Source organism: Periplaneta americana, chromosome 8, assembly GCF_040183065.1.
Source record: "Periplaneta americana isolate PAMFEO1 chromosome 8, P.americana_PAMFEO1_priV1, whole genome shotgun sequence".
Lineage (NCBI taxonomy): Eukaryota > Metazoa > Arthropoda > Insecta > Blattodea > Blattidae > Periplaneta > Periplaneta americana.
In genome coordinates this window covers 88221058-88247529 of record NC_091124.1, presented here as the reverse complement: position 1 = coordinate 88247529, position 26472 = coordinate 88221058, and the positions used below count along the sequence as shown (strand labels likewise).

The 26472-nt window shown below is 34.8% G+C and overlaps 1 protein-coding gene across 4 annotated transcripts in view; it reads right to left on the bottom strand.

Annotated features, from left to right (window-relative positions):
• Positions 1–26472, bottom strand: part of Klp3A (kinesin-like protein 3A) — a 177403-nt gene that overhangs the window by 123868 nt on the left and 27063 nt on the right. For 3 of the 4 annotated variants that reach the window (XM_069833219.1, XM_069833220.1, XM_069833218.1), the window contains exons 4-7: positions 21481–21624; positions 17834–17940; positions 7929–8143; positions 2226–2746 (exon numbers count right to left, since the gene is read on the bottom strand). In XM_069833219.1, the coding sequence (XP_069689320.1) occupies positions 2226–2746; positions 7929–8143; positions 17834–17940; positions 21481–21624 (987 nt within the window). The remainder of the gene's footprint in view (positions 1–2225; positions 2747–7928; positions 8144–17833; positions 17941–21480; positions 21625–26472) is intronic. The other variant, XM_069833222.1, reaches the window with a different exon arrangement.

Here is a 26472-nt window from a genome sequence, read left to right as displayed (position 1 = left end):
AGTCTCTATCATCATACCCCACCTCCCTCAAATCCATTTTAATATTATCCTCCCATCTACGTCTCGGCCTCCCTAAAGGTCTTTTTCCCTCCGGTCTCCCAACTAACACTCTATATGCATTTCTGGATTCGCCCATACGTGCTACATGCCCTGCCCATCTCAAACGTCTGGATTTAATGTTCCTAATTATGTCAGGTGAAGAATACAATGCGTGCAGTTCTGTGTTGTGTAACTTTCTCCATTCTCCTGTAACTTCATCCCGCTTAGCCCCAAATATTTTCCTAAGCACCTTATTCTCAAACACCCTGAACCTATGTTCCTCTCTCAGAGTGAGAGTCCAAGTTTCACAACCATACAGAAGAACCGGTAATATAACTGTTTTATAAATTCTAACTTTCAGATTTTTGGACAGCAGACTGGATGATAAGAGCTTCTCAACCGAATAATAACACGCATTTCCCATATTTATTCTGCGTTTAATTTCCTCCCGAGTGTCATTTATTAAAATAAATTATTATTATCGTTATTATTATTAAAATAAATTATTATTATTATTATTATTAAATGCTTGGCTTCTGTACAGAAAAATGAAGCCTCAAAACTCTCCAGAACCACTCCTCAATTTTCGCCATGTCCTGGCTCTTACAGTACTGAAAAGGCATGGGATGAGTTCCCACCAAGGAAAAATTGCTCCCAGTCCATCAGGAGACATAAGATTTGATGGCCAACACCACTGGCTAGTTGAAAATTAAACTCAGTGAAGGTGTGCTAATTGTACAGGGAAAGCAAAGCTCATCTGCAGGAAGTGTCAAATTGGACTCCCCTTAATGTTTCTACTCTTACCACACAAAATAGTGTTATACAATGCAAAGGCTTGTGTGAGAGGGACAGTTAAACTACTGATTCTACAATGTATATGTATCTGCTGCATAATAAATACTTTTTGAACTACAAAAAGGAGTTATTCTAATCAACTTCTGTATCACTGACCATTATGCATAGTGTCCTATTTATGGGATGGTCCTTAATTTTTATCCCAGAAAATAAATAAAGTTAAAACTGCTAATAAAGCATTCTTAAGTCACCAACTAGAAAGCTTAACTCAGAAACGCATTTTTGAAGTCATTAATAACTTTATGCAGTTATGGGTTAAGGTATGTTTTGTCAGACTGTCATCGTTTAATCTGCAAACATGATTTCTCTAATTTCTTTTATTACCTTTCATTTTGCATTAAGAGAAAATATGAAAATACCACTTGTCCCATGACCTTAATTGGTGCAGTGTAACCACTTCAGACTACATCCTTTTCTCATCTTGCAAATCTAGCTTTCAGATATAGCTCCCTGTGAATGTGATTTGAATAATTTCATGGGAAAAATTGTTCCAGGCCGGGTATCGAACCCAGAACCTTTGGTTAAACGCACCAATGCTCTCCCGACTGAGCTACCCAGGAACTCAACCCAACACCAACTCAATTTTTCCTCTTTATCTCCACATACCTCAAAGTGAGCTGACAAACTATCAAGCATCCAACAGTGAGTGCACACAAACTCTGTGTGACTTAAAATGTGGGTTTCTGTTAATGAACAGTGACGTGTATTATGCAAATCAAGCTTTCAGGTATAGCTCTCTGTGAAGCTGATTTGAATAATTTCAAGAGAAAAATTGTTTCGGACCCAGGTATCAAACCCAGAATGTTTGGCTAAATGTACCAATGCTCTTCCAACTGAGCTACCCAGGAACTTACTCCCTCATCTTGTTTACTAAGAGACCAGGATTCATTTGTGTAAAATGGTTACTGAAGAAGTACTAGCATTTATGCAATTATTTCTGTGTGGTTTTGCATGCAAGTGTGAATTTATCCAATAACTCCTATGTGACATAGTTATCGATTTTCAGATTTTTGCTCTATTAAATAATTTAAATAGTCAACTGAATAGACTACAGTGGACTTTATGTTGGCAGCAAACAGCTGGATACATTAAGAAGATTGATAACTTAAATAGAGATACAGCAAATAATAAAATCTCCTATATGTAATTATATTTCTTTCTTTCGAAAATGTAAGAATTCACAATCTCCTATGTACCCCTACCATAGAATGAATAAATGTGTTTTCTTCTTCTTACTGAAATATTTTATATTTTGCACATAGGAGTTATTGCAGGAATGACGACGATATTTAACATATTTTTGTAAGTAGGTTCCACAGAGCCCCCTTTACCTGTAGCTCTTGTATTTTCAACTGCAGGTCTCGAAGATTTTTCAACTGCTCTAAGAATGTTGCTGGACAATTTTCTTGATCTACTGTTTGACTTAAACTGTCCATTGCTTGCCCATATTCAGCTTGCAATTCACAAAGCTTAACTTTCATACGATCTCTAGCAACTTCTGCCAAGAGAGCGCGCTCAAACAAGTTTGTACTTGCACTTAAAGCATTATTTAATTCTTCAGTAAGTTTGCGATTCTTGGTAACAAGATTTGCAACATCATCTTCAAGACGCTTGTGTTCTGCTGGACAATCACCACTACCACCTCTAGCTAACAGCTCCAAGCGCAGTTCCTGATTTTGCTGCTTTAGTTTAGCAATCTCTGCCAGCCTAGGATCTTGATTTACAATAGGTTTGTTCCTTATCCTTCTTGCTCGATCAGCATAACGTAATGTACTTAATGTTTCTTCTAAATTATAATCAGCTGGGCTGACACAGGCTATCATCAATGTAATTGAGTTTCCACCAAGAGAATCTGTAAAAAGTCAAAATATAAACTGTTTACAAATAATTGCGAAATGGTGTTATTCTCAAAGAGATATGCATTACAGTTTTACAGCAAATGCTAGAAATGTTAATAAATTAATCTCAATGTTTCACACAAGCTTTTCGGCAGAAAAAAAATGCACACACACACACACACACACACACACACACACACACACACACAAAATAGATGTTAAAGATGAAGAATTATCATGTATGTATGTATGTATATATATATATATATATATATATATATATATATATATATTTTTTTTCACCGAAACGCAATCACTTTAAAACTTGAAGTATAGTTACGAGTTTTATTTATTTTTAACTTACCACATAATGGAAGAGTTTTCAGATTCTCCTTCCTTGTCACGAGACACAAAGTTAATTCAAGGTTAAGGGGTGAGGGCATTACAATTGGTAACAGATGGAACTCGTGCCACATTTCATTGCCTTAACTTTAATTTACTGTGGGCTGAATTACAGAGGTGTTTTTATAAGTATCGAAAGTGAGACAACATAATAAATGGCTGAGTTGAGTGTACAGGCAAGACTTAAAACAAGTACAAGATATGAAGAAATCTTCGGACCAGCAGAAAATCTCAACTTTAGAACTATCCTAAGATATAAGGATGTAATGCATCATTATTTCTTCGTGCATAATACTGTGGCAACCCTGCTAGAAACTTCTCTTTGTCTCGGGATTCGAGCGCGCGTCTGGCAGAAGGGAGGGCACGCGGGAGACGAGCTCCACGGAGCGCTGTGCAGGGTTCGGAGGGAAGGAGAAAACTAACTGCGGCACGAGGTGAAGGTGGAGAAGAAGCAGCATGACAGATTATTCCCGAAAACGAATCGTCCAGAACAGAAACGTCGAGAATGTATAACGTAGCAATAAATAGAAGAGTGGCACAACAGAGTGGAGCCAGTATAGTTTGGACAGCAAACCAGTCAGTTTTTGTGAAGCAGCCTTCGAGATCGGGGTTCGACTTGAGTTTGTGAAGCAACAGTGAGCATCCAGGCGGAAGCAACGCAGTTGGAAGCCTTGAGTTCGAAGTTCAGTGGACTGTCTCTGGAAGTCTTGAATTCAATATACTGTGAACTTGAGTGAATGAGCCAGAAGAACTAGCCAAGTCAAACGAACTGTGAACTGAGAACCGACAGTTTCGTTTTGTAAATAGTGCTTTGTGAACATTAGTTGAGATTAGCAGTGCATTGTTGTTCTCAATAATCCAAGTGAATTGTCATTGTCGTCTGTGGAGTGCAATAACGAATACTGTGTTGCTGTGTGGAGTGAAATACCCATTGTTGACGGGAGTGTTTAAATTCAGAAACAGAAAGCCATTATTGTTGTCAATAAAGTAACATTGTTGTGTGAATTAAAAGTCACAATACTTTTAAAAGAGAAGAAAGCAAAGGGCCGAAAAAGAGTCAAGTCTCATCTGCAGTTGCCAAGAAAGTAGAGAACATTTGGACACACTTCAATTTCTATGGTTTCCACCAGCTATCACTCAAAAATGAATAATATCTTGAAGATGAAAGGAAGAATATATACTGTAGTTATAGTTCTGTTAATTATATATATATATATATATATATATGTTCATATTCATATCATGGATAAATATATAATAGGATGCGAAACTTAATGAGTTTCCCGTAACACATACTAGAGGCGCTGTTGTAGAAATTGATCTTGCTGCCATCTATTTCTGGGAGGGACGTTATTACATCTAGCAGCGCACCAAGTAGCGAAAAGAGTAATTACTCCATGCATTTAGCAGCGCACCTGGTGACGAAAACGTTAAACTGTGCAGAAAGTATTCCCTCCCACCCTCATCGGTATTCAAAACTAACCCAATTTAAAATAAAACATTTACATTTTTATTCCTCACACCATCTTCTACTGAAAATTCTTACCGGAGCCAACAGGAAGATAAAAGAGACGATATATTTTACACTACCCAATTAAAATATAACCAGACAGAGACAAAAAATAAAGCAAAAGGTTAGATAATTGGGACTGTATTCTTTGGGTATGGAAAAGTCTGCAAGAACTACTTAGATAGTTCAATTTATTATATTACTATTACTTTACAATACATTCAACAACACTATTTTTACAACGTCCATAAACATCACTGTTTAACATACACTGCTTATACACACACGTATCACTTTATGTTCACTTATTAACAAGTTTCAGTCAGCCATCTTCATCTTCGACTCTCCCGTACAGCAATATCTTGAACGGATAAATAGAGAACTCTCGGTAATGTACCCGACACGTAGTTCTAATATTCACCACCTACGACGTTGGGCGCTGATCACCTTATTTCAAACCCCCAAATCCAGATGGTGCTGACTGCAGTTTCGCATCCTATTATATATTTATCCATGTTCATATCTTGGATATATCATTCAAAGATTGCCAAATTTGGTTAATGATGGTGAACATGACAGACTTGAAGAGGAATTTGCAACTTACCAATATGGTATTCTTTCTGAATACATTATAAATGGATCTAGAACAGATGCACATAAGACCAAAATTATTGCAGATTTCAGAAATGAATGTGAATATAGAACATTAATCAAAGTTGTGTGACTCTCAGTGAGTGTTGTGAGAAAAAATCAGATATTAAACACATCAACACTGCAAACACTTAAAATCCAGAAATCAAGATGACACAATAAGAAATATACTTCAAGAAGAAACTTTCAGAACGCAGCTGCTAAGTGCCAAGTATATCACATATTACTTGGTATTATGCAAGTCAAATATTTTCTATGAAATTTTCTGTGATATCTTCTCCACAATGCTCATTTCTCAAAGTATCATCAGTCTAGAATATACAGTCACGAAGCTTGGGATGATTTTTTTTCATTTCTCGCGATAATTGCTAGCCGCTTGGAGCGCTGTGAGTACTAGGAACAATAGGCTGTGCCACTGCCATTGTGATCTAAGACAGGTTGTGAAGCAGACCATGTGACTCAATTAACCCGATCACGAAGGGCGGCGTTTCAACCATATAAATTATTGGAAAGCATAAAGAGTAAGGTTCCAAGAGGAACATATATTTTTCTAAAACGTAGTGTAATTGCATTAATAAAATTTAAAACAATAATTATGAGACACTTCAGACATAATTCACTTGCGAGTTAAGGTGTAATATTATTTTTGGTGTGAAAATTACATTGTTCATATGTGTAATACCTGCCTTTATTTCGATTAAATATTGCGAAATTCTTGTACATTCATTTATATACGATTCAATAATTTTCAGTTGCACCGCACAGATATTTAGATATGTTGAAATTATAGGTTATGTTCACTGTACCAGTTGTCCCTTTCTGTCCAATTTTAATGGTCTCCAAGGCCATGCCATTACATATGCATGTTATGTCATATGGAAATTTTGGTTATGTTTACTATATTTAACTTATATTCCTATATTCGCAATTATAAATTACAATTAAACATAATGTCATGTATGATACCCCGCTCATTCAGTTTGTCTGTATTTAAATATTACAATTGAGTACTGAATTATTGTATTTATCTACTATCTAAGAGACGAAGTAACACAATCGTACGTACACCAATTTCATAGAAGTGGTATGGTAAATTTTCTGTCTACAATTAAGGAAGATAGATGTGCTAAATGAAAATCACAATATAAATTATTTTTTATTAAACCTCAAAATAGCTTCTATTTAAACTTAAAATGGTTTATGCGAACAGATTATGTGAACATGTAAAATTCTCTTCACATTAAAATAACACAGTTTTGTAATTATTTCTGCAACATATTATGCAACAAGAAGTAAACTGAACTTATGGACACATTACACTAAATAAAAATTAGCAATGATACGCAATAAAATTATAATATAATATTTCGCTGAGCTCCATAAACTGGAATAGAAAACCCAAACATACATTACGGCCTGGTCTAGATCGAAAAGGTATTGACTGTGCCATATTTCGCATTGTTGTGAAAAGTTGTGTAAAGTGTGAAATGTTCGTTATCCGTTGTAATAACTGTAAATGGATAAAATACAATAATAATAATAATAATAATAATAATAATAATAATAATAATAATAATAATAATATGGGACAAGGAGACGTTTGTAGCACTATAAATTTTAAGAAAAAGAGGTCAGAGTTATCCTTCTTCGGAAAGATCCAGGAAGGGTTATTTTACGACACTGTATCAACATCTAGGTTATTTAGCGTCTGAATGAAATGAAGGTGATAATGCTGGTGAAATGAGTCCGGGGTCCAGCACCGAAAGTTACCCAGCATTTGCTCGTACTGGGTTGAGGGAAAACCCTGGAAAAAACCTCAACCACATAACTTGCCCCGACCGGGATTCGAACCCGGGCCACCTGGTTTCGCGGCCAGATGCGCTGACTGTTACTCCACAGGTGTGAACTCCAGGAAGGTGAGTTTATAAAATATAATATATACTTTATGAAAATAGTATATAAACCTTATGTATTTCATATTTCAATAGTGGAAGGAAGGTGTTAATTGATTCAAAAGAACACGATATCGAAAGTACAATACATTTTATCGTCTGCTAGGGTAAGGGTCTGTGACAAGGCGATAGTAGCGATCCTGGTGGTTAGCAACTATCTATAGATGCATATTTAGTAAGTATTGAGCATCGTGACTGAATATACTAGAGTGTGGTATCATACAAAGAGAGAGTTTTAAAAAGTTCATGTTCACTTGGATTTTCAGTAACAGTAACAAAAAAAAGAGACTGCTTGTTTACAGTTAGTAATCCAGAATTAACACACGAGTCCTATTCTGTGTCCATCTCCAGATAAATACACCATGTATAAATACAAATAGTTAGGCCATCATATACTGCATATAATGAAACCTATTATTACATTCTAATTAACAGATCAACAGGTAATGCACAAGAGCCTGAGTATAACTACATTCACATTTCACATTCTATGAAAAAATATATATAAAATTAATTTCTCCCTGCAAATAAAAATAAAAATACCTGATACTTATACTTCCCCCCCCCCAAAAAGACCGCACCCCCTCCCCCCTCCCGAAGATGGTAATAAAATAATATGTTTAATAACGAAACGAATATAATTTTAACTCCTAAACAGAGATGAAATTCTAAACTGTTTACCTTGAAGTAATCTTGTAAGTTTGCTATCTCGATAAGAGATATAACTCTTCTGATGACCTTCATCGCCCAATGCAGAAATTACATTTCCTAAAGCTAAGAGTCCTCTATTAATATTAACACCTTCTCTAAATCTCTCCCCTGTAGCTTTAGTTTTCTTTGATCTCTCAGACCCAGCAAGATCCACAAGATGAAACTTTGCTGTCATAGATGTATTCCTGGAAATAAAGAAAAAGAGAGAAGAATTAATAAATTACAATTCGAAGTGAAGGATTCAGTTAACACAGAATCACAACACACATTAATAAAAGTAACTTGAACGTACAATTAATTTGTAACATAAGTATACCGGAATTATAGTATGCTGATGATTTTATGTATGGTGCAATAACAGTAATGGAATTGCAGAAATCACTAAATGCTATTGAAGAATATTGTAACAATGGACATTAAGAATAAATGTAAAGAAAACAAAGGTCACTGTATTTAAAAAAGGCATAAAACTAAAGAAGGAAGAAAATGGTTCCTAAGCAGTACTGCTTTGGTAATGAACTCACTTATCTGGATGCAATATTAAATCCACAGACGAAATGGAATAACTCCAAAAAGCAACTCTGAATGGTGGGCATACACTATTAGCAACAAATATATGTCTAGTTAAAATACCAAACTCTTAATAACATCTACAGAGTCCACTGTTGTGGAGTAACAGTTAGTATGTCTGACCGTGAAACGAGCGGGCCCAGTTTCAAATTCTGGTTGGGACAGTTATCTGACTGAGTTTTTTTCTGGGGCTTTTCCTCAACCCATTAAGAGCAAATGCTGGGTAACTTCCGGCACTGAACTCTGGACTTATCTCGCTGGTATTATCACCTTCATCTCACTCAGATGCTATATAACCACAGCAGTTGATAAAGTGTCATAAAATACCCAATTAAAAAAAAATGTACTTCACTAGTAGAACCCAGTTCTACAGACATTTTCATTTGTTCTGACAGAAAGTGAGGAAAAAGGGCTGAATTTACTCTACTCTTTGTAATTGCAGGCCTAAGTCCCAGCTGTACCAATTATAGCCTTCTGTAAATATTTTTATTTTAGTCATATGTGGTTATTTTGTTATTTATTTACAGTATCTATTTCTATTTGATTTCTTTTTCTTCTTGTATATTTATGGCATTATTTTCTTTGATTAAATGTGGTGGTGTATCTACTAGGATGCCAATGAATACATTTTATATATTAACTAGCACTTCAACAAACGAAATTTGATAACACAATCTCAAGGGAAAAAATGGAACTCTCTGCATCAAAATCCACAGTTAATTCCCGATTTACCACGAAAATCGTCTGTAGCTGCATTTAGACTGGCAACTGGCCATGATTGTTTGGCCAAACACCTGCATAGAATTGGAATATATCAGTCCCCTAACTGCCCATTGTGCAACTCAAACCAAGAAATGGATTCGGAACACCTCAAAATCTGTGCTTCATCTGGGCCATGATAATATCTTTGAAAAATATTGGAGTGCAAGAGGTCAAATGAATTTGTCAAACGCCTGGCATTAGAAAACAACAACAACAACATATATTAACTAGCCATACCCATGTGCTTCGCTGCAATTGTCAGAAATAATAATGTAATTAAAATAGAACATTTGGTCCAGGGAACATCCGTGTTTGATAGAAGGATAAATCATTTAATATGTTACTTAATTGAAATTGTATTTAAATAATTAAAATACGATCATTTTGGTCTAGAGAGCACTCATTTCCTGCAAGAATAATTCCTTTAACATGTTTCTTAATTGTTATTACTTGCAAATAATTAAAATATGATCATTTGGTACAGAGAAATCCGTTTCTAGTGCAAGGATAATTCGTTTAACCTTTTTTTAAATTAATCTTGAATGCATCCTTTAATAAATCACTCCAAATTAATGTCAATATGGAGTGAATTGTGTACGAAGATAATTTTTATGTTAACCTCACTCTGCATTTTTTTTTTTAAGTTTATTTATACACGCTATAACATATGTGGTCCTATCGCGTGTTTAGAATGTGTGGATATACCAGGCCATTTTTACTCTTGGTGAGTTCCTGTTTCTGTAGTGTGTTGTAGATGGTTTGTGTTCACGTAACTGATTATAGATATTAATTTTATCGTATCTGTAATTCAGGCGATGAATCAAGGTATGTAAATTTCCAATCTGACATTTGCCTTTATGACTAAGGGAAACCATGAAAAACTCCAGTCAGATTGGTCGGCCACAGAGTTTGAACCCGTGACCTCCAGAATGCGAGTCTCAAATTCTACTGCCTGAGCCAACTCGCTTGGTTGTGCATCATTGCTTATGTAGATATAGAAAATGAAAATGAATGTGACATAAATATTATTTTAAGAAACACAGGAAACGAATATGGGTAAATTATGAGCGCAGGAACGTCATTTCGTGACACTTTTTCAGCTCCAGTGAGCTCAAGGTAAAATGCTTATTTATTATGTGCAGTATTTTTGGTTCAGTAAAAATACTCATCTTTACGACAAAACTCTTAAAAATACTATTATGTTCTGTGGACAAAAATAAACTTAAGTGTATAAAATTAGAGTATTTTATGTGGACCAAATAAAGTTGCAATAATCAAGTTATACAATATTTCGACAGAATATCAAGTTTTTGTGCGTAAAGATCTATTTTCATCTTACCTCAGTCCTCATATGTAGCATTACAGCCATCTAGAGAAACTACAAATTTCAAATAGTGAAGGAATTATCCAAATCGGTTAATTACCTTCTGAGATTACTTCATACAAACACACAAACATTCTCTGTATATTAATATTGATAAACGTCAAGGCCGCCTTAAATAGACGGAGTCATTTGTTTTTATTTCATTACAGCCATCATGGTTGTTCCGGCAATAACTTCTACTCTCGGGTCCACAAGTAAAGAATCCTGGCCTCACACCACTTCTACACAGATGACAGTGATTGACAGGCCAGTTAGGAGAAGTTGTCTTGCTAAAACTTTCAGCTGTTGCCACGTTTGCTCTTGGCTGGACTCTTTAAATGTATTTTCTTTTGCAACTGGTTGGATTCTTTCAATGTACAATGTATTTACGAACAAATTAAATCAGTTGCATAATAATAATAATAATAATAATAATAATAATAATAATAATAATAATAATACTATTATTATTATTGTTGTTACTACTACTATAACAACAGGTCATCACCGATCATCGAGTGGTTAGCATGTCTGTCATTAGATTAAGAAAAGTAAACAATATCTGTTGTGCCATCGTGGATTGAAATATTTATATTCAGTCTACTTTATATGCTGTAGGCTAAGCCTAACTAATTTAGTAAACAAGATTAGATTCTAATTCTATTATAACTTAAGTTATTTGCTACACACACTGAAAATTGTGATAAGATGCATTGTCACATACTATTACAGAGGGCTCCTGTAGCATTTTCAGGACACTATTTTCGAACCACTCTTTGAAAACTGTAAAGTTTTTTTGTGCCATGATAATCTGCAGGCGAATCTGCCATTTTCTTGTGAGTAACAGCTAGAGCACCATCTATGAAACCGAAACGTCCCCCACAGTGCACAATAACAATTCTGTCATCCTTTGCACCTGATATCGGTAGTACACACTTTTCGGAGTAGTCTGTTCAGTTTTTCACGCAACATATTGTGACTGTCGTACCAGGTTTCATCTAGATATATATCATTGTAGCCTTGTAAATGCAACTCTTATCTGTTCGAGATACGAGTACCTCCAGGCAATGATGTTACTGGCTTCATCTCTAGTTGGTTTTCTTTGCACTGTCTTATGTAAAAACCTCATACTTCGGAGTAATCTACGAACAGTACTTTTCCCCATAAGGAAATTCGTAGTCAGTGCCACTAGTTTTCTCCCACATAGTATGCGTTACAGACTCTACTGTCGGTGACATTCCGCTCTTGTAGCACTCGTACACTGTTCGTCGCACAAGATCATGTGTAAAATCATCGATTTTTTTCAAAAGGACAGTTTCCCTTTCTTACTTTTTTTTCCAGAATGTGATACGTAGATGGATCTTCAATATATGATATTCTCTTTATACTGCTTAAACTAAGACCTGTAGCCTCTTTCACCAAGTGATTAATATTCCTCCTTTTAAAAACTCCACCATTTTGAATTATTCTTCTAATAAATTTCTTAAAATTTTGTACTATAAGTATACTTTGTTTTCGTAACTTCGTCCCCTTTCCTATTGGCGATTTATTACACCTCTTACGTTTAGACGGCGTCACTTCAGAAGAAGGCCCTGGTTGTGGCTGTGGAGGCACTTCACTATTATAGTTTATCCACAGTCGAAATAAATTAAACATTGTAAATTCACTGAGAACCACAACGCGCTAAGACACAACTGAAACCGTAATGCAGTGGCAGGGATATTCTTTCAAAAATGGAAAATTCACAACACAGCATTCTCGGCAGTCTCCTGGCGGTATCTTTGTCCATGGTTTCACTAATTGGAGGAGCGTGTCAGTCAGATTTATGGCTTCCTGAACCCAACCCTGCAACAAAGATTCTTTACTTGTGAAACCAAGAGTATGTGACATATTTATCGATTTTCAGATTTTAGCTCAGCGCAATGAAACATACACGGTGATTCAGACCACCCGTAACAGTCATTTATTTCAGAAACTAGTGCATGAAAATTTTCGAGACAAAAATATTTATAACAAAACCACATGTGAACTTTCACGAGCTTGATTTCATCAATCAGCTCTAACAGGAAGTAGGGACAGTGGCGTATTACTTTAAAATTTCAAATGGGAGTCTGGGTCAAATAAGGTACCATTTGATAGAGCTCTTCAAAACAAACAACTTTCATAGGAAACGTTTTTATCAATTCCTACTCTTTGAATGAGAAAACATACAAAAAGACAATGTCATCAATATTGAGAAATGTTACAAGACGAAAATGTAAACAAGACAATTAATGTTGACATGTTACTGAAAGGCTTGACAAATCCATTATTTTTTTATAAATTTTTAAACTGTCTGCCGTTCTGAGCAGCACACATCTGTACTCTTCTTCTAACACTGTCAGTGACTCCTAATGCTTCGGCGTGGTCAAGTGACTGGCAGAGTAGGAATTAATAAAAACGTTTCCTACGAAAGCTGTTTGTTTTGAGAAACTCTATCAAATGGTACCCTATTTGACCCGACACCCATTCGAAATTTTAAAGTGATACGCCACTGACCCTACTTCCTGTTAGAGCTGATTGATGAAATCAAGTTTTAGTGAAAGTTCACATGTGGTTTAGTTATAAATATTTTTATCTCGAAAATTTTCATGCACTAGTTTCCGAAATAAATGACTTACGGGTGGTCCGAATCACCCATTGTCTTTTCGAATGTTTTCTCATTGAAAGAGTAGGAATTAATAAAAACATTTCCTATGAAAGTTGTTTGTTTTGAAGAGCTCTATCAAATGATACCTTATTTGACCCCGACTCCCATTTGAAATTTTAAAGTGATACGCCACTGACCCTACTTCCTGTTAGAGCTGATTGATGAAATCAAGCTTAAGTGAAAGTTCACATGTGGTTTAGTTATAAATATTTTTGTCTTGAAAATTTTCATGCACTAGTTTCCGAAATAAATGACTGTTACGGGTGGTCTGAATCACCCTGTATATAGTTGCTCGGTTTGAAGTCTACAGAGACAGCGCACATATAAACGCACTCTTGTAAATCACAGTCAAAATTTCAACATTTCCACTAACAAGAGACACAACAAAACTTTTTTCTAATATTGTACACGATTTGCGATATAGTAGACTGTGGTTTCATAGAAAGATGTTCTGATATAGTTATGAAAAATTCATAGATCACACTTATTTATCCATAATGAGCTTACTGTTCATTAAATGTTAAGAAAATTTGGTTGGTGAGAAGCTCGCATTTTAGTTTTTTTTTTTTTATTTTAGTAGGTTAGCTTACAACGCTTTATCAACAGCTTAGGTTATTTAGCGTCTGAATGAGATGAAGGTGATAATGCAGGTGAAATGAGTCCAGGATCCAGCACCGAAAGTTACCCAGCATTTGCTCAGCTTGGGTTGAGGGAAAACCCTGGAAAAAACCTCAACCAGGTAACTTGCCCCAACCAGGAATCGAACCTGGGCCACCTGGTTTCACGGCCAGACGCGCTGACCATTACTCCAGGTGTGGACCACATTTTAGTGAATCATTCAATATTTTAATGTTCAGTAGTTAATGTTTCATTTGAACTGATTTACTGAAGGTTGGTGAAACCGACCCTAAGAATGATAACAGAGTATAACTGATAACTTTAATATTATTTATATCACTAAAGAACAATAACAGAATATAAATGATAACTTGAATATTATTTATATCGCTAAAGAACGATAATAAAATTAAATTATAACTTGAATATTATTTATAACGCTAAAGAACAATAACAGAATATAAATAAGTTGATTATTATTTATATCACTAAAGAACGGTAACAGAATATAAATGATAACTTGAATATTATTTATATCGCTAAAGAATAAAAAAATAAAATAACATGAACAAGGCTCGAACTCACAACCTTCGAATCATTAAGAGAACACACTACTGCTGCTCTACGAGACAGATGTGAATGACTCCTGCTTAAACATCACAGATCTGAAACTGCTTCTATACGCGCTTGCATCATGTAACATCACCGTTATCCAAAGTGGACTCAGAAAATATTTGCTGTTCACGAGTGCGGCCACTTTTTTTTTCTGACAACTGTACAAAATCAGTCTGCTCTATGCACTTCTCCATGCTGTTACACCTTCTACATCATCTTCATTCTGTCAGCATTTATGAAACGTAATATTGCTGTCAATCCATGTTTCACCATATAAAATATAGTTTTGTTCTGCTGTCTTAAACTGTTTCATACAAACAATGTATCTTGTGCACCAGTTCACAATGTCAGTCTTTCAATGAGGAACTTCCTCTATCCTTGGCACCTCTTTAACACAACTCCCATGAGTTGAATAACTCATCACTTAATTCTCTACTCCAAAACTGGAATCATCTACCTAATCATTGGTACTACTACTTCCTTAACCAAATAGAATTTTTCGATTGTATCCCGAATGACATGTTGACCGAATTCACAGAACTATAAGGCTGGGATTACGATCAACATTAATTTGTTATGTTATGTTGCTTCTGTCCTTACGTTGAATTTCTATCGAACGTTCAGAGTTTGAGTATTATGATCGACGTTCATGACAGCTATAACACTCTGAAATGCACACACCCAGACAGTCAGCTGTTTATGATAAACATTGAATTTTATGTTAACTCTGTTTGAAACAGCATAAATAAAATACTGGTACATATTAGAAAAAAATGGTACAACAGAATAATTTAGAATGATGATATAATAATAATAATAAAAAATCGTAGACTAATCAATATCTAGACTAGTACGAATTCGGATATATTATTAAATATTTTATGTAGTAAGATCCCCTTTATTTCGGGTTAAAATAAAATAACGCATCTAAAATAATGTAAATTAATTATCAAATAGATTAAAAGAAAAGAACTAGTTGATCTAGGTTCGAACCTGGGTCCAATTCCACCATGGCCTTTTTACTTTACCACTACGCTATAGAGACCTGAGTAGTGCAGTGGTTGAATTAGGTCTTATGAATGCTTTCATGTTTGCTTCCTATTTAATTTTGAATTCTTAAATACTCGTATTAACAAAAATATGTTTTATGCCTTATAGTGGAAATACATGCAAACATTTATTTAAATTTCCTCCTCACAACACTTAATTATGCAATAATTTTCCTTTCTTCATTGTGGATAACAGGGTTACTTTTTCTACATGGTGGTGTAATTTCATCATAATCAGTACACTGTGGTTGCTGCTCTATCTTCAATGTTATAAAGCTATGGGTATGCAGTGAAGAAAATACAGAGCTCTATATTTTTTGACAAGGCATTATGACACGGAGCATGTGCATACTGCTCCGTTGACTCCACCCCTGACGCACTTCTTTCCCTCTGCCCCACTCAGGAAGTTCAAGTTATTCTGCGACAAAAGTATATTACGGTAAGATTTAAATGTATTTCAATGCTTATATGAATCCCTGCGATGGCTGAGTGGTCAGACCCCAGCCCATCTCGCAGATGGCCTGGGTTCGAATCCTGGTCAGGTCTGGGATTTTTCATTGAAAAAAATGAAAAATGCATGACACTTGTGGGGCAGTTGGGTTTTTTTCTCGTTTCCCATTTTTCCCCATATTAGGAATCCACATCATTCCATCACCATTTCTTCATTTCATCATCATTCCATAGCATTCCCTGATCACCGGCTTGTGACACACAGAGGGGGATGACCTAGGGTTGTTGAGGAGGGTTGTCTGCTCGAAATCTGGGTACACAGCAAAACTTAGTGCGGTCAGCTGGTGTGGGAATGCGCCTAACTTGAGGGTTAGCGCAATAGATAATAACAGCAGTGCTAGGCCATAGTGCTCCCCTCCCTTACACTCCATTCCATTCATGCTTTTATAAAATATAGACAAACATCTTTCAGACCAATCAATTTTCCAAGTTATACATTTATGATGTCTATAAATTTTAATTTCAGGCCATGAAATCTGTTGCAATGGCACTGAACGTATTGTAGGCTGAAAGAAATATGTATGAAGGATATTAGCTTCCTTAACATCAAATGTTTGCTGCAGAAACTTTCCAACAAAGCCAATGAAAGTTCCTTGTCATAATGCTGGCCTCTGGCAAAAGCCTTAATGAAGGGGTTGCAGGAAAAAGATTTGGCCCAATCATGGAAGATAGAAAGGTAACCATAGCAGCAAGTCACATCTCTGCACTGATATTTTCATGACTGGAAGGGCAGCTGAAGAAAGAAGCCATTTCTTTCTTAAAAGTGTCACTAGATGTGGGGAAGAGACTGGGAAACACTTTCTGAGGAAAGAGAAGAAATCTCTCAAATTAACGATGAAAAAGCTAAGTTTTTCACCAGTGCTTCTTCAGTGTTGGACAAGACAGTTCCATATCTCTCTGCTTTCGTCAAGCAGCAGTCCGACTATCTGGTCCAACACAGCAACTTTTTGCTTTCCTTCTTTCTTTATTTTTGTGCTGGCCTGATTTCTAGACTTCGAAAAGGAATCCAAGAGTGTCCTATTCCAATGATGGAAATAAATTCAGAACAGCATAGACTAAAATGTATGCTATCATTATTGTATGCATTTATTCACACTGCAAATGTGTAAATACCCGGTGCCAATGGTAACTAATTACACTCAATAATGACAAGTAATAATAAACACAATAAAAAATACAATTAATAATAATTCTAATAATAATAAATACTAGTAATAATTAATAGTAACAATACTAATAATTAATAGTAATAATAATAATAATAGTAAATAATAATAATTGAAGAGTCCATTGCAAGAATGATGGATGTCACTTTCTTGTCGAAAATGAACCAAGACTGTCAATGCATAGCTTAAGACATATAGAATGTACATAGAGAGTTATATGACATTAACACTGATAGTCATTGTCCAGTAATGATCGAAAAATCACAGTTAAGCTTTGAGCACTAAGCATTTCAAACTTTCAATTGCATCTCCTGCAAAATGTATTCCAAATGACATCCATCATTCTTGCAGTGGAGTCTTCAATTGCTATACATTTATATTTACAGTTGAGCTTTAGTGAATGTCGAATTATGATTTCTATTCTTATTGTTTCATTACTAATCAGATGACAGATAGTTCAGTTGGTAGAGAAATGGCTATGGACTGGAACCTATCCTAAGTTGAATGTGTATCAATAATGTAGATAAACTCACTCCTCCATGTTACGCTTTTGTTGATGTATTGTAATTGTAAAAATTGCATGACTGCGACTTGACTGTGCATTCATGGCAGTTGCTCCTGTAGCTCTACATGCTGAACCCTGAAGAAGAATGAAGCAATATGAGTCAAGAACCAAGATCATAGATTCACAAAGCAACCATGTTATAAAAAGCTAATCAGGAATATAAATTATTTTGTTTTTATGGATATATACAGTACATATTAAGTTATTTACACCGGGCACAGTCAAATGTTTCTAATGCAGTCTATTAGAACAACCTCAAATATACAAATACACCCTCTAAGTAGGGGGAAAGGAACTGGCCACCCTACCCCATTATCTCCTGGCTTAGTTGCCTCAAAGCGCAAAAAGACTGAAAAGTGCTAATATTCTTCCAGGAAAGGCAGTCCATTTGGAAGATTTTGGAAATTAAACTTGTAAGAGAAAGATTTTTTTTTGTACAGAAAATGCATAAAAATGTAGTAATTCTTCTTAATTCTTCATTAGGATATGCATTATTTACATTAAATTACAAATTAATATAAATTATTTCTAAATATTCAAATTTTGTTTTACTTACCTTATAACCTATATTTACATCCTTGCTCAACTCAAAATCTGTGCTTCAGTGCCTGGCCATGATAATATCTTTGAAAAATATTGGAGTGCAAGAGGTCAAATGACTTTATTGTCAAACGCCTGGCATTAGAAAACAACAACATCCTTGCTCAAACAAAGAGGTTTTCTATTAATTCATTCATGAATGCGCATTCTGTACTACAATATTACCCTCTCTTTGACAGTGAAATAATTGGGTCTGTTCAGTAATATCTAACAGGCTGTTCGGAAATGAAATAATGATACAAACAATTTCGATATTAATCATAGTTGACTGAACCTATGGTGTGGAGTAAAAACAGGCACTGTAAACATTTTAAAATATTTTTTGTACTTTTTTACAATGACCAAATAATATTTTATCGATTTATATATTATTTCTGTTTACAGTACATCACAAACTTCAATGGAGAGAGAGATGCTATTTACACAGCTATACAAAACATATTGCCTTGGCTACACAATTGTAAAAACATCATAATGCTATCTGATTATAATGCAACAATTCAAGCAATAGCATGGAACTCAAAAACAAAAAAATTAACGAAATTCACAAAATAATCCAACAAATTAATAAACTGGATAAAAATGTTACATTGCAGTAAATATCATAACATATTGGAGTGGAAAGGAATGAGAAAGGTGATATTTGGGGCAGGGGGGGAAACTATTCAAACCAACTAAAAAAATATAGAAGTTTCCATACGAATCAATAAAATGCATCATAAAAGAAAAGTTCAAACAAATCACGCCCATAAAAAGTAAAGTACAAGGATCTCAAAGGGATAAATAAAATTCACAACCCTAACACAATTCCAGAACTATCACGAAAAGTAGCAGTTGCTACATATTGCCTTATCATTGGCCACGACTGTTTGAGTAGTTACTTGCATAAAATTGGATTGTCATCATTGCCAAGCTGTCCCCACTATAGGGAGGGGGAGAGAATAAGGATTTGGAACATCTAAAATCCTGAGCAGCTTTGAATATCACACAGATATTGTTTCCAAATAAATAATTGGAATGCAAGAAGGAAAATGATTTCATTGTCAAATAGTGAGCATTATATAGGGTACATACATACAAGTATTATACAATAATATATATTCAATGTGAGTACAGTTGGTGTGTTGCCAAAATCTTTAATTTTGGAATCTCACTTCCCAATTTTAAAATATTTATATCACCAATGCGCATTCTTCTAAAGACATTAATTGCTAGCTGTGATGGCTAAATCATAGTTCAGTGTTTGTAATTCCTCTAATATTATGCCTATTTTTAATGAACAGCTAGAAATTCACCTTGTATAATTAATTTTCTTGTGAAAGTATGACAGCTACTGTAATATTCTTCTAAAGATACTGCTTGCTGTGATGACTGGAGCATGGTTTAGTGATAGGTTAATTCCTCTACTACTTCGTTAGCTATTTTAATGAAGAGCTAGAAATTCATTGAAATTCAATTACCAGCAATCTTCTTTGTTATGAGAGCTATTTTAATATTATAAATAACTATAACCTTCCAAAATAATACTCAGGAGATTAACAAGGTAGAAGAAATAATGCAGGCTTGACAGTAAGTAAATATAGATTTTTTTATTCAGTTAATGATAAACAGTGGCATACTGACAGTTTAGAACTTGTTTTACTTGGAATTGAATGAAATGAAACTTTTTTTTTTCCCAGTAACATAGATAAAATATCCAACACCTGATGCATTGCAAGTGGTATTATATAGAACCATAGCTGATCTATAAAAAAATGACTTTATATATGTTGTTGTTTTCTAATGCCAGGCGTTTGACAATAAAGTCATTTGACCTCTTGCACTCCAATATTTTTCAAAGATATTATCATGACCAGCCAATGAAGCACAGATTTTGAGGTGTTCCGAATCCATTTCTTGGTTTGAGTTGCACAATGGGCAATGACCTGATATATTCATATATTCTTCTTGATAGTACTTCGAGTTTTTTTATTTTACTTATATATTTTTTGTCACTAGTAAGAGCGACTTTAATCAATATGTCTTGTTTCGAATCTCATACGGAACATTTTATGTTATGATAAAAAAAGTTATGAGAGAACATGAATATTATGATCCTTACCCATTGTTCTTGATTTCTGCAAGAAAAATGATTTGCTGCGAAATAATTATCATAAAGTGAGAAACAATATTGCTGAATCGCTCAGGAAATTAAACAGCTTTGAAGTATTTGAAGAGGTGCATTGCATATCATCGGACAGTTCCATAAAATGAGCAGATATTGTTGCGATCTATAGAAAGGAGATGTTTGGATACATTTTGGACCCAACTGTGAGATTCGAGAAGGATACCAATAAAACAGAAGTAAAAAAGGAAAAGCAAAGACATTATGAGTCATTTATTCCCTATTTTTGTGAAAAGTAAGACATTCAAAATTGGGAAGTAACTGGGATATTAATTGGAGCATGTGGTAGTAGCTACTACAACATTTTGTATTACTACATTCTTGCGCTTAGGTTTAACACGTTGACTGCCGCTTGAAGCGTATATACGTCTCACAGCACGTATATATACGTCAAGTGGCAGTCAACGTGTTAAATATTTCATCTTTGGAAGAAATAATACAGTGTTTTGAGAGATTCATTACATATAGTAAATTATCATTTGTACAATCATATAAATGAATAATAAAAAATTACCCCATTAGAGATAGCTGCTCTTGTAATTTATAACCACTTTGAACAAATATATAAATTATAAATAATAAAAATTAATATTCAGAAAAACAAAAAACTCTTTAATTAAGAAATTGAATTTTTTTATTGACATATCAGTAGGCTGAACCTTTTAATGGTTACCGTTTAAAAAGGGGCAGCTACTCAACATTTTGGAGTTTCTCTCTACACAAAGACATGAAGAGAGACCATGCCAGAAATCACTCTACTGAGAGCAAGTTATTTCTAACAAAATCTCAAAGCAGACTTGAAACACCAAAAACATTTCTTATTCATAGAGTGACAAAAACAAACATTCTACCTGTAAAAGACATCTTGTAGTATCTTCTGGACAAGTCACAGGAACTTCTGTCAGGCCAGGAATCCGTATTCCCTTGCCATCTTCTCGAATGTCAACTACACATTTGTTGGTTGCCAGAAGATCAAAGAGTTGTTCTTGATAAAGCTACAAAATTGAAAATATTGTCCTTGAAGTATAATGTACCTTACTTGTATAGGTTCATTAAATTGATATATAAAAACAAACATAGCAATATTCTATATTTTAGATACCAAATTTAAGGATCACTACAAACGAAAATCACCAGATTATTTTCAAATATAAGTCTTCAAATCAATGCAAGTAATCTTTCAGCTACCAACACTTACAGCTTGATTTAGGGATTTTGGCCCCTGCAAAAAGCAGATAGACTAAGAGCAAGTTACTCATCACTACTGGCGGGCTGCGTCACACAGGTCAGGCAGCGCAGTCATAAAACCTAACACTTCCTTCTTATCATGCAGCGGTACACTCCGTTTTAAAACACAATATTCTTCCACACGTCCCGTTACGAACCACTAAGTTTTTTGACTAAACAATGTCATGATGACATATTTTCTTGACATGAGTGTCCCTCAGCTTCGAGCATAGATATTATTTTCATTCTTCCTGTTTCCTCTTCCCCTCTTATGCACATGTATGATTAAATTTTCTTCTTATGACGCAGCACACAGCTCGCTCACTAGCCAAACAACAAGGACAGGGGCCATTAACTCTGAATCGAGCTATACTTTATTAATGGAATGCATGTGCATTTATCATCTTTTAAAAGCATTCCAGAAGGTATTCTTCCAAACTTCTAATTAGTATTAATGATAAACATAAATAAGGTATCTATAAAATTTCGTCAAAAGCCATATATACTTTAAATAAATAAATGAATAGAAAAACAAACAAATAAATAAATAGAGGAAAGAATCATACTATTACTAATTTGATATTAATACAATTATTGTGATCATATAGCTAAAGTAAAACATTCTATAATGTTATACAGAGTGGCTGACTTAACATTTTCATATCCAATAAGATTTTAACTGTTGTTGCTATAATATGCAATACAGCAAATACAGTGCGGCCGCATCACACTTGATCTAAAGAATGCGGGCAGGAGCAAGCCTGTAAAGCGTCAGGTAAAACGTGGCATTTTAGATCCATCGGCATATTGCACTCATATACTTCAATTAATTAATGACATGCATACAATCCTCATTTTATTTCACTAACCTGTGTTACAGTAGTTGCTGAAAGTGGTATCCATTAGCATTCAGACATTACTGACATCTTTTCATGAAATTTGAATTCCCACACAAAAGTTCTTTTGTTATCCTTCTAATTTCTATTCTTATATAAGGTTTGTTTCAACACGGTTTAGAATTGATTCTGAACTCCCAGGTCCTTGTTCCAACAAGCTTTAGAACTTTTCGGAATGAGTGATATTGGTTGTCAATTAGATTATAGCATTCAAAGAAGCATTTGAAGTATGGACTGTGGCAGAATCTTGTTGAAAATATGTATGTTGTCTCTCATTATCAGATAATTGTTAAAAAACTGTGCAAGTATTTCCCATACGATAACTATGCTTTTATTTATTTAAACAAACATCCCCTAAAATAGGGGTTGCTCTGAAGGACAAGTATATTAAATATAGAAGTATTAGTAAAAACATACAATTTTATAATTTTTCCGTGAAAAATATTATTATTATTGTTGTGTTATTAATTTACTTTACATATGTGATTTCTGAGAAGATAGATTGAATATTTTAGAGCTGTCAAAGAAACAGTTTTGGCCAAAGAGGATTCAAGATTGAACTCTTTGCAGAAATGAATACATTTTTTTGTAATTGTGCCTCTAGCACCCACTAATAATCCAGTAATTTCAATAGTTTTTAACTTATAGATATTTAAATAATAACGAACAATTGGACCATAAATTTGATCAATCTCATTGTTGACATCTTCCAGTTGAGTTGTATTCAATTCAAAGCGGATAGTAGGATCTATTATATAGTCTGTTGTGTTGTTAAAGGCTAATATATCAACACGCTGACAGCTTGCTGTTTCCGATAGACCATGGATTTCTTCATAGGTGGTATATCCCTTGTTGTGAAGAGCTTGAATGATTGCGGACCTGATTTTGTGATGCCTGACATTGCATAATGTCTCACCATGCGGACAAGAACATGGGCGAAAATATCTTAAAAAAATATCAGTATTATTACTCAATTTGCTGTTACAGCACACCACACACCAATCTTTTCATCATGCAGGGGAACTTAGTGAATTAATAGCGGATTTTCAGTGCTCCAGAATCTATTGTTCTGTGAACATACAAAACACGTAAATGAAACCATGCCTCCATCAGAGAAACTGATTAAATGTGGATCAGCAATACTGTCAACAATGTTTTGTAAAACCCAATTACAGAAATTCACTCTACTTTCATTGTCATGCAGTCGTAAGTCTTGGACTACAGTAACTCTATAAGGTTTCAATTTTAAAAGTTTAGTAGCCATATGGGCTGATGTTTTTGATACACATACTCCTTGTGCAACAAGACAAAGACTTATTAGGAGAAGGTTCAAGTGATGAACCAATATCATCAAGTTTTGCTTCTGTTAAAACCTTTTGTTTTGGCCTATAAATTTTAAGAGTTCAGCAATCTCGTTTCTCTTAATCTAATAACAAGGTTTCGAACTGTATCTCTATTTGGAGGTCGAATATCGAGGAATTTCTCTTCAAATTGCCTACACACTTGTCAGTATGAATGTGTTTTGATATAAGTTTCGTACATAATATTCACTGTTGCGGAGTAAACTTTTCAGCCGGCATTTCAATTGTCTAAACACGCACTTCAAACGTATTTAAAAGAAGTACACAAGCACACATGTCTTCTATTACTAACATCTCAGACATCGCAGCCTTGAAGAAGCATGAAGCAATCAGCGGTTGGGATCTTTTCATGTTCTTCGAATAGTGTGTGATGCGACAGCACTGTACAAATTAAATTATATTGAAGGGGACATCTGATGAATGTAAAGAATTTTCAAGCTATAAATGCCAACATATTTTTTTATGGCAATACAGTAATACTGTATTTTACTATGGTAATATTAATCTTCACATCTCGAACATTATTTATGTAATAAATATTTAATTACGTGCATCAGGATCTCCCCTTCACTGTTTCATCTACCACACTCCACAAGTGAAGCATTTCAAATTATCTTGGATTTATATAATTCTACAGCTGAACTGTAAGAGTCCTCCAGATAGTTTTTCCTCAGAGTTGATTCATCTGGGATGACAACTGCAACATTTATCTAGGAAATTCCGGAATGAGTTGATTGCTAAGTATATTCCATGGTATAGTTTCTGCAATTAATGTGTAGCAGCGAGCACTGAAAAATACATTTTTTTCAAAAGAAAAGGGAGTTTGTTGTGGCAATAATGTTTGCTTTGAGGAGCTTTGTTTCTATTTAGCTGCAAGATGTTGATTGGTGTTGAATTTTATCATGACTAAACTTTTTCTCACACACAATTTGTTTATTGCAGTTGACAAAAATAACTGCCATTTGTTGTTGTTTTCTAATGCCAGGCATTTGATAATAAAGTCATTTGACCTCTTCCACTCCAATATTTTCAAAGATATTATCATGGTCGGCCAATGAAGCACACATTTTGAGGTGTTCCGAATCCATTTCTTGATTTGAATTGCACAATGAGCAGTTAGGAGACTGATATATTCCAATTATATGCAGGTGCTTGGGCAGCTACAGACGATTTGCGTGGATTATGATGCGGAGAGTTCCATTTTTTCCCTTGAGATTGTGTTATCAAATTTTGTTGAAGTCTAAGTATGAAGATTTAATAAATCTTTTCACAGAGTAATACGTAGATTTAGTAACAGGTCTGTAAGTAGCAGTGCTGCCTTTCGTCAGTACTGTCATTTGTAGTGTAATCTTATAGTCTACAGTCGACTCATTATCTTAAAAGCATTTTTTTTAACATTATAACATGCACACAGCATTCACTGTAACTTTCTTGTAGAAAGACTGGACAGTGACAAATACAGTGTACTGTATAGCAGAGATGTCATGCAGAGGTATATTGTATCCTTTGACAAGGAGTCTAGAGACCTTCCTACATACATGCAGGCACATGCTTGAAAAAGATTCTTTGTCACTAATGCACCTTGTTTAAAGGCTAGAAATACCACACACTTTGCATGTATGCTGTCTAGGAATAGCACAATGCAGAGCATGCATGTACGCGCACACGCGCACGCACGCACGCACGCACACACACACACACACAAAAAACGAAGAGGAATTTTTAAAACGGTTGTGTTGTCAGGTTTCCTGATAGTACATCAACTGAAGCTTGACATGTAAGTTAATTATTTTTAACATTGTATTTGGCAGTGAAAGTAAAATTTACAATTCATTTCTTAATTGCCATGGCAACAATTCTTGAACAGGTCTGAAATACTTACAGCAGCAGTTCCCAAAGGCTCCATGGATCCCTAGGGATCTGCCAACACTTATAAGGGGATCTGCGGTTGGCAATTTGAAATAAATAACATAGCCTATAATACTACTGTTTTTCTCGATACAATTGTATAGTACTGTACATGACTGTTCTTGTGAAAGTTAGTATATCGCCAAAGGTTTATTTTATTGGGTTATTTTACGATGCTGTATCAACATCTAGGTTATTTAGCGTCTGAATGATATGAAGGTGATAATGCCGGTGAAATGAGTCCGGGGTCCAGCACCGAAAGTTACCCAGCATTTGCTCGTATTGGGTTGAGGGAAAACCCCGGAAAAAACCTCAACCAGGTAACTTGCCCCGACCGGGATTCGAAGCCGGGCCACCTGGTTTCGCAGCCAGATGCGCTGACCGTTACTCCACAGGTGTGGACTCGCCAAAGGTAGATGACTAGATCTCACCCTTGCAAAAGCCGATCTTC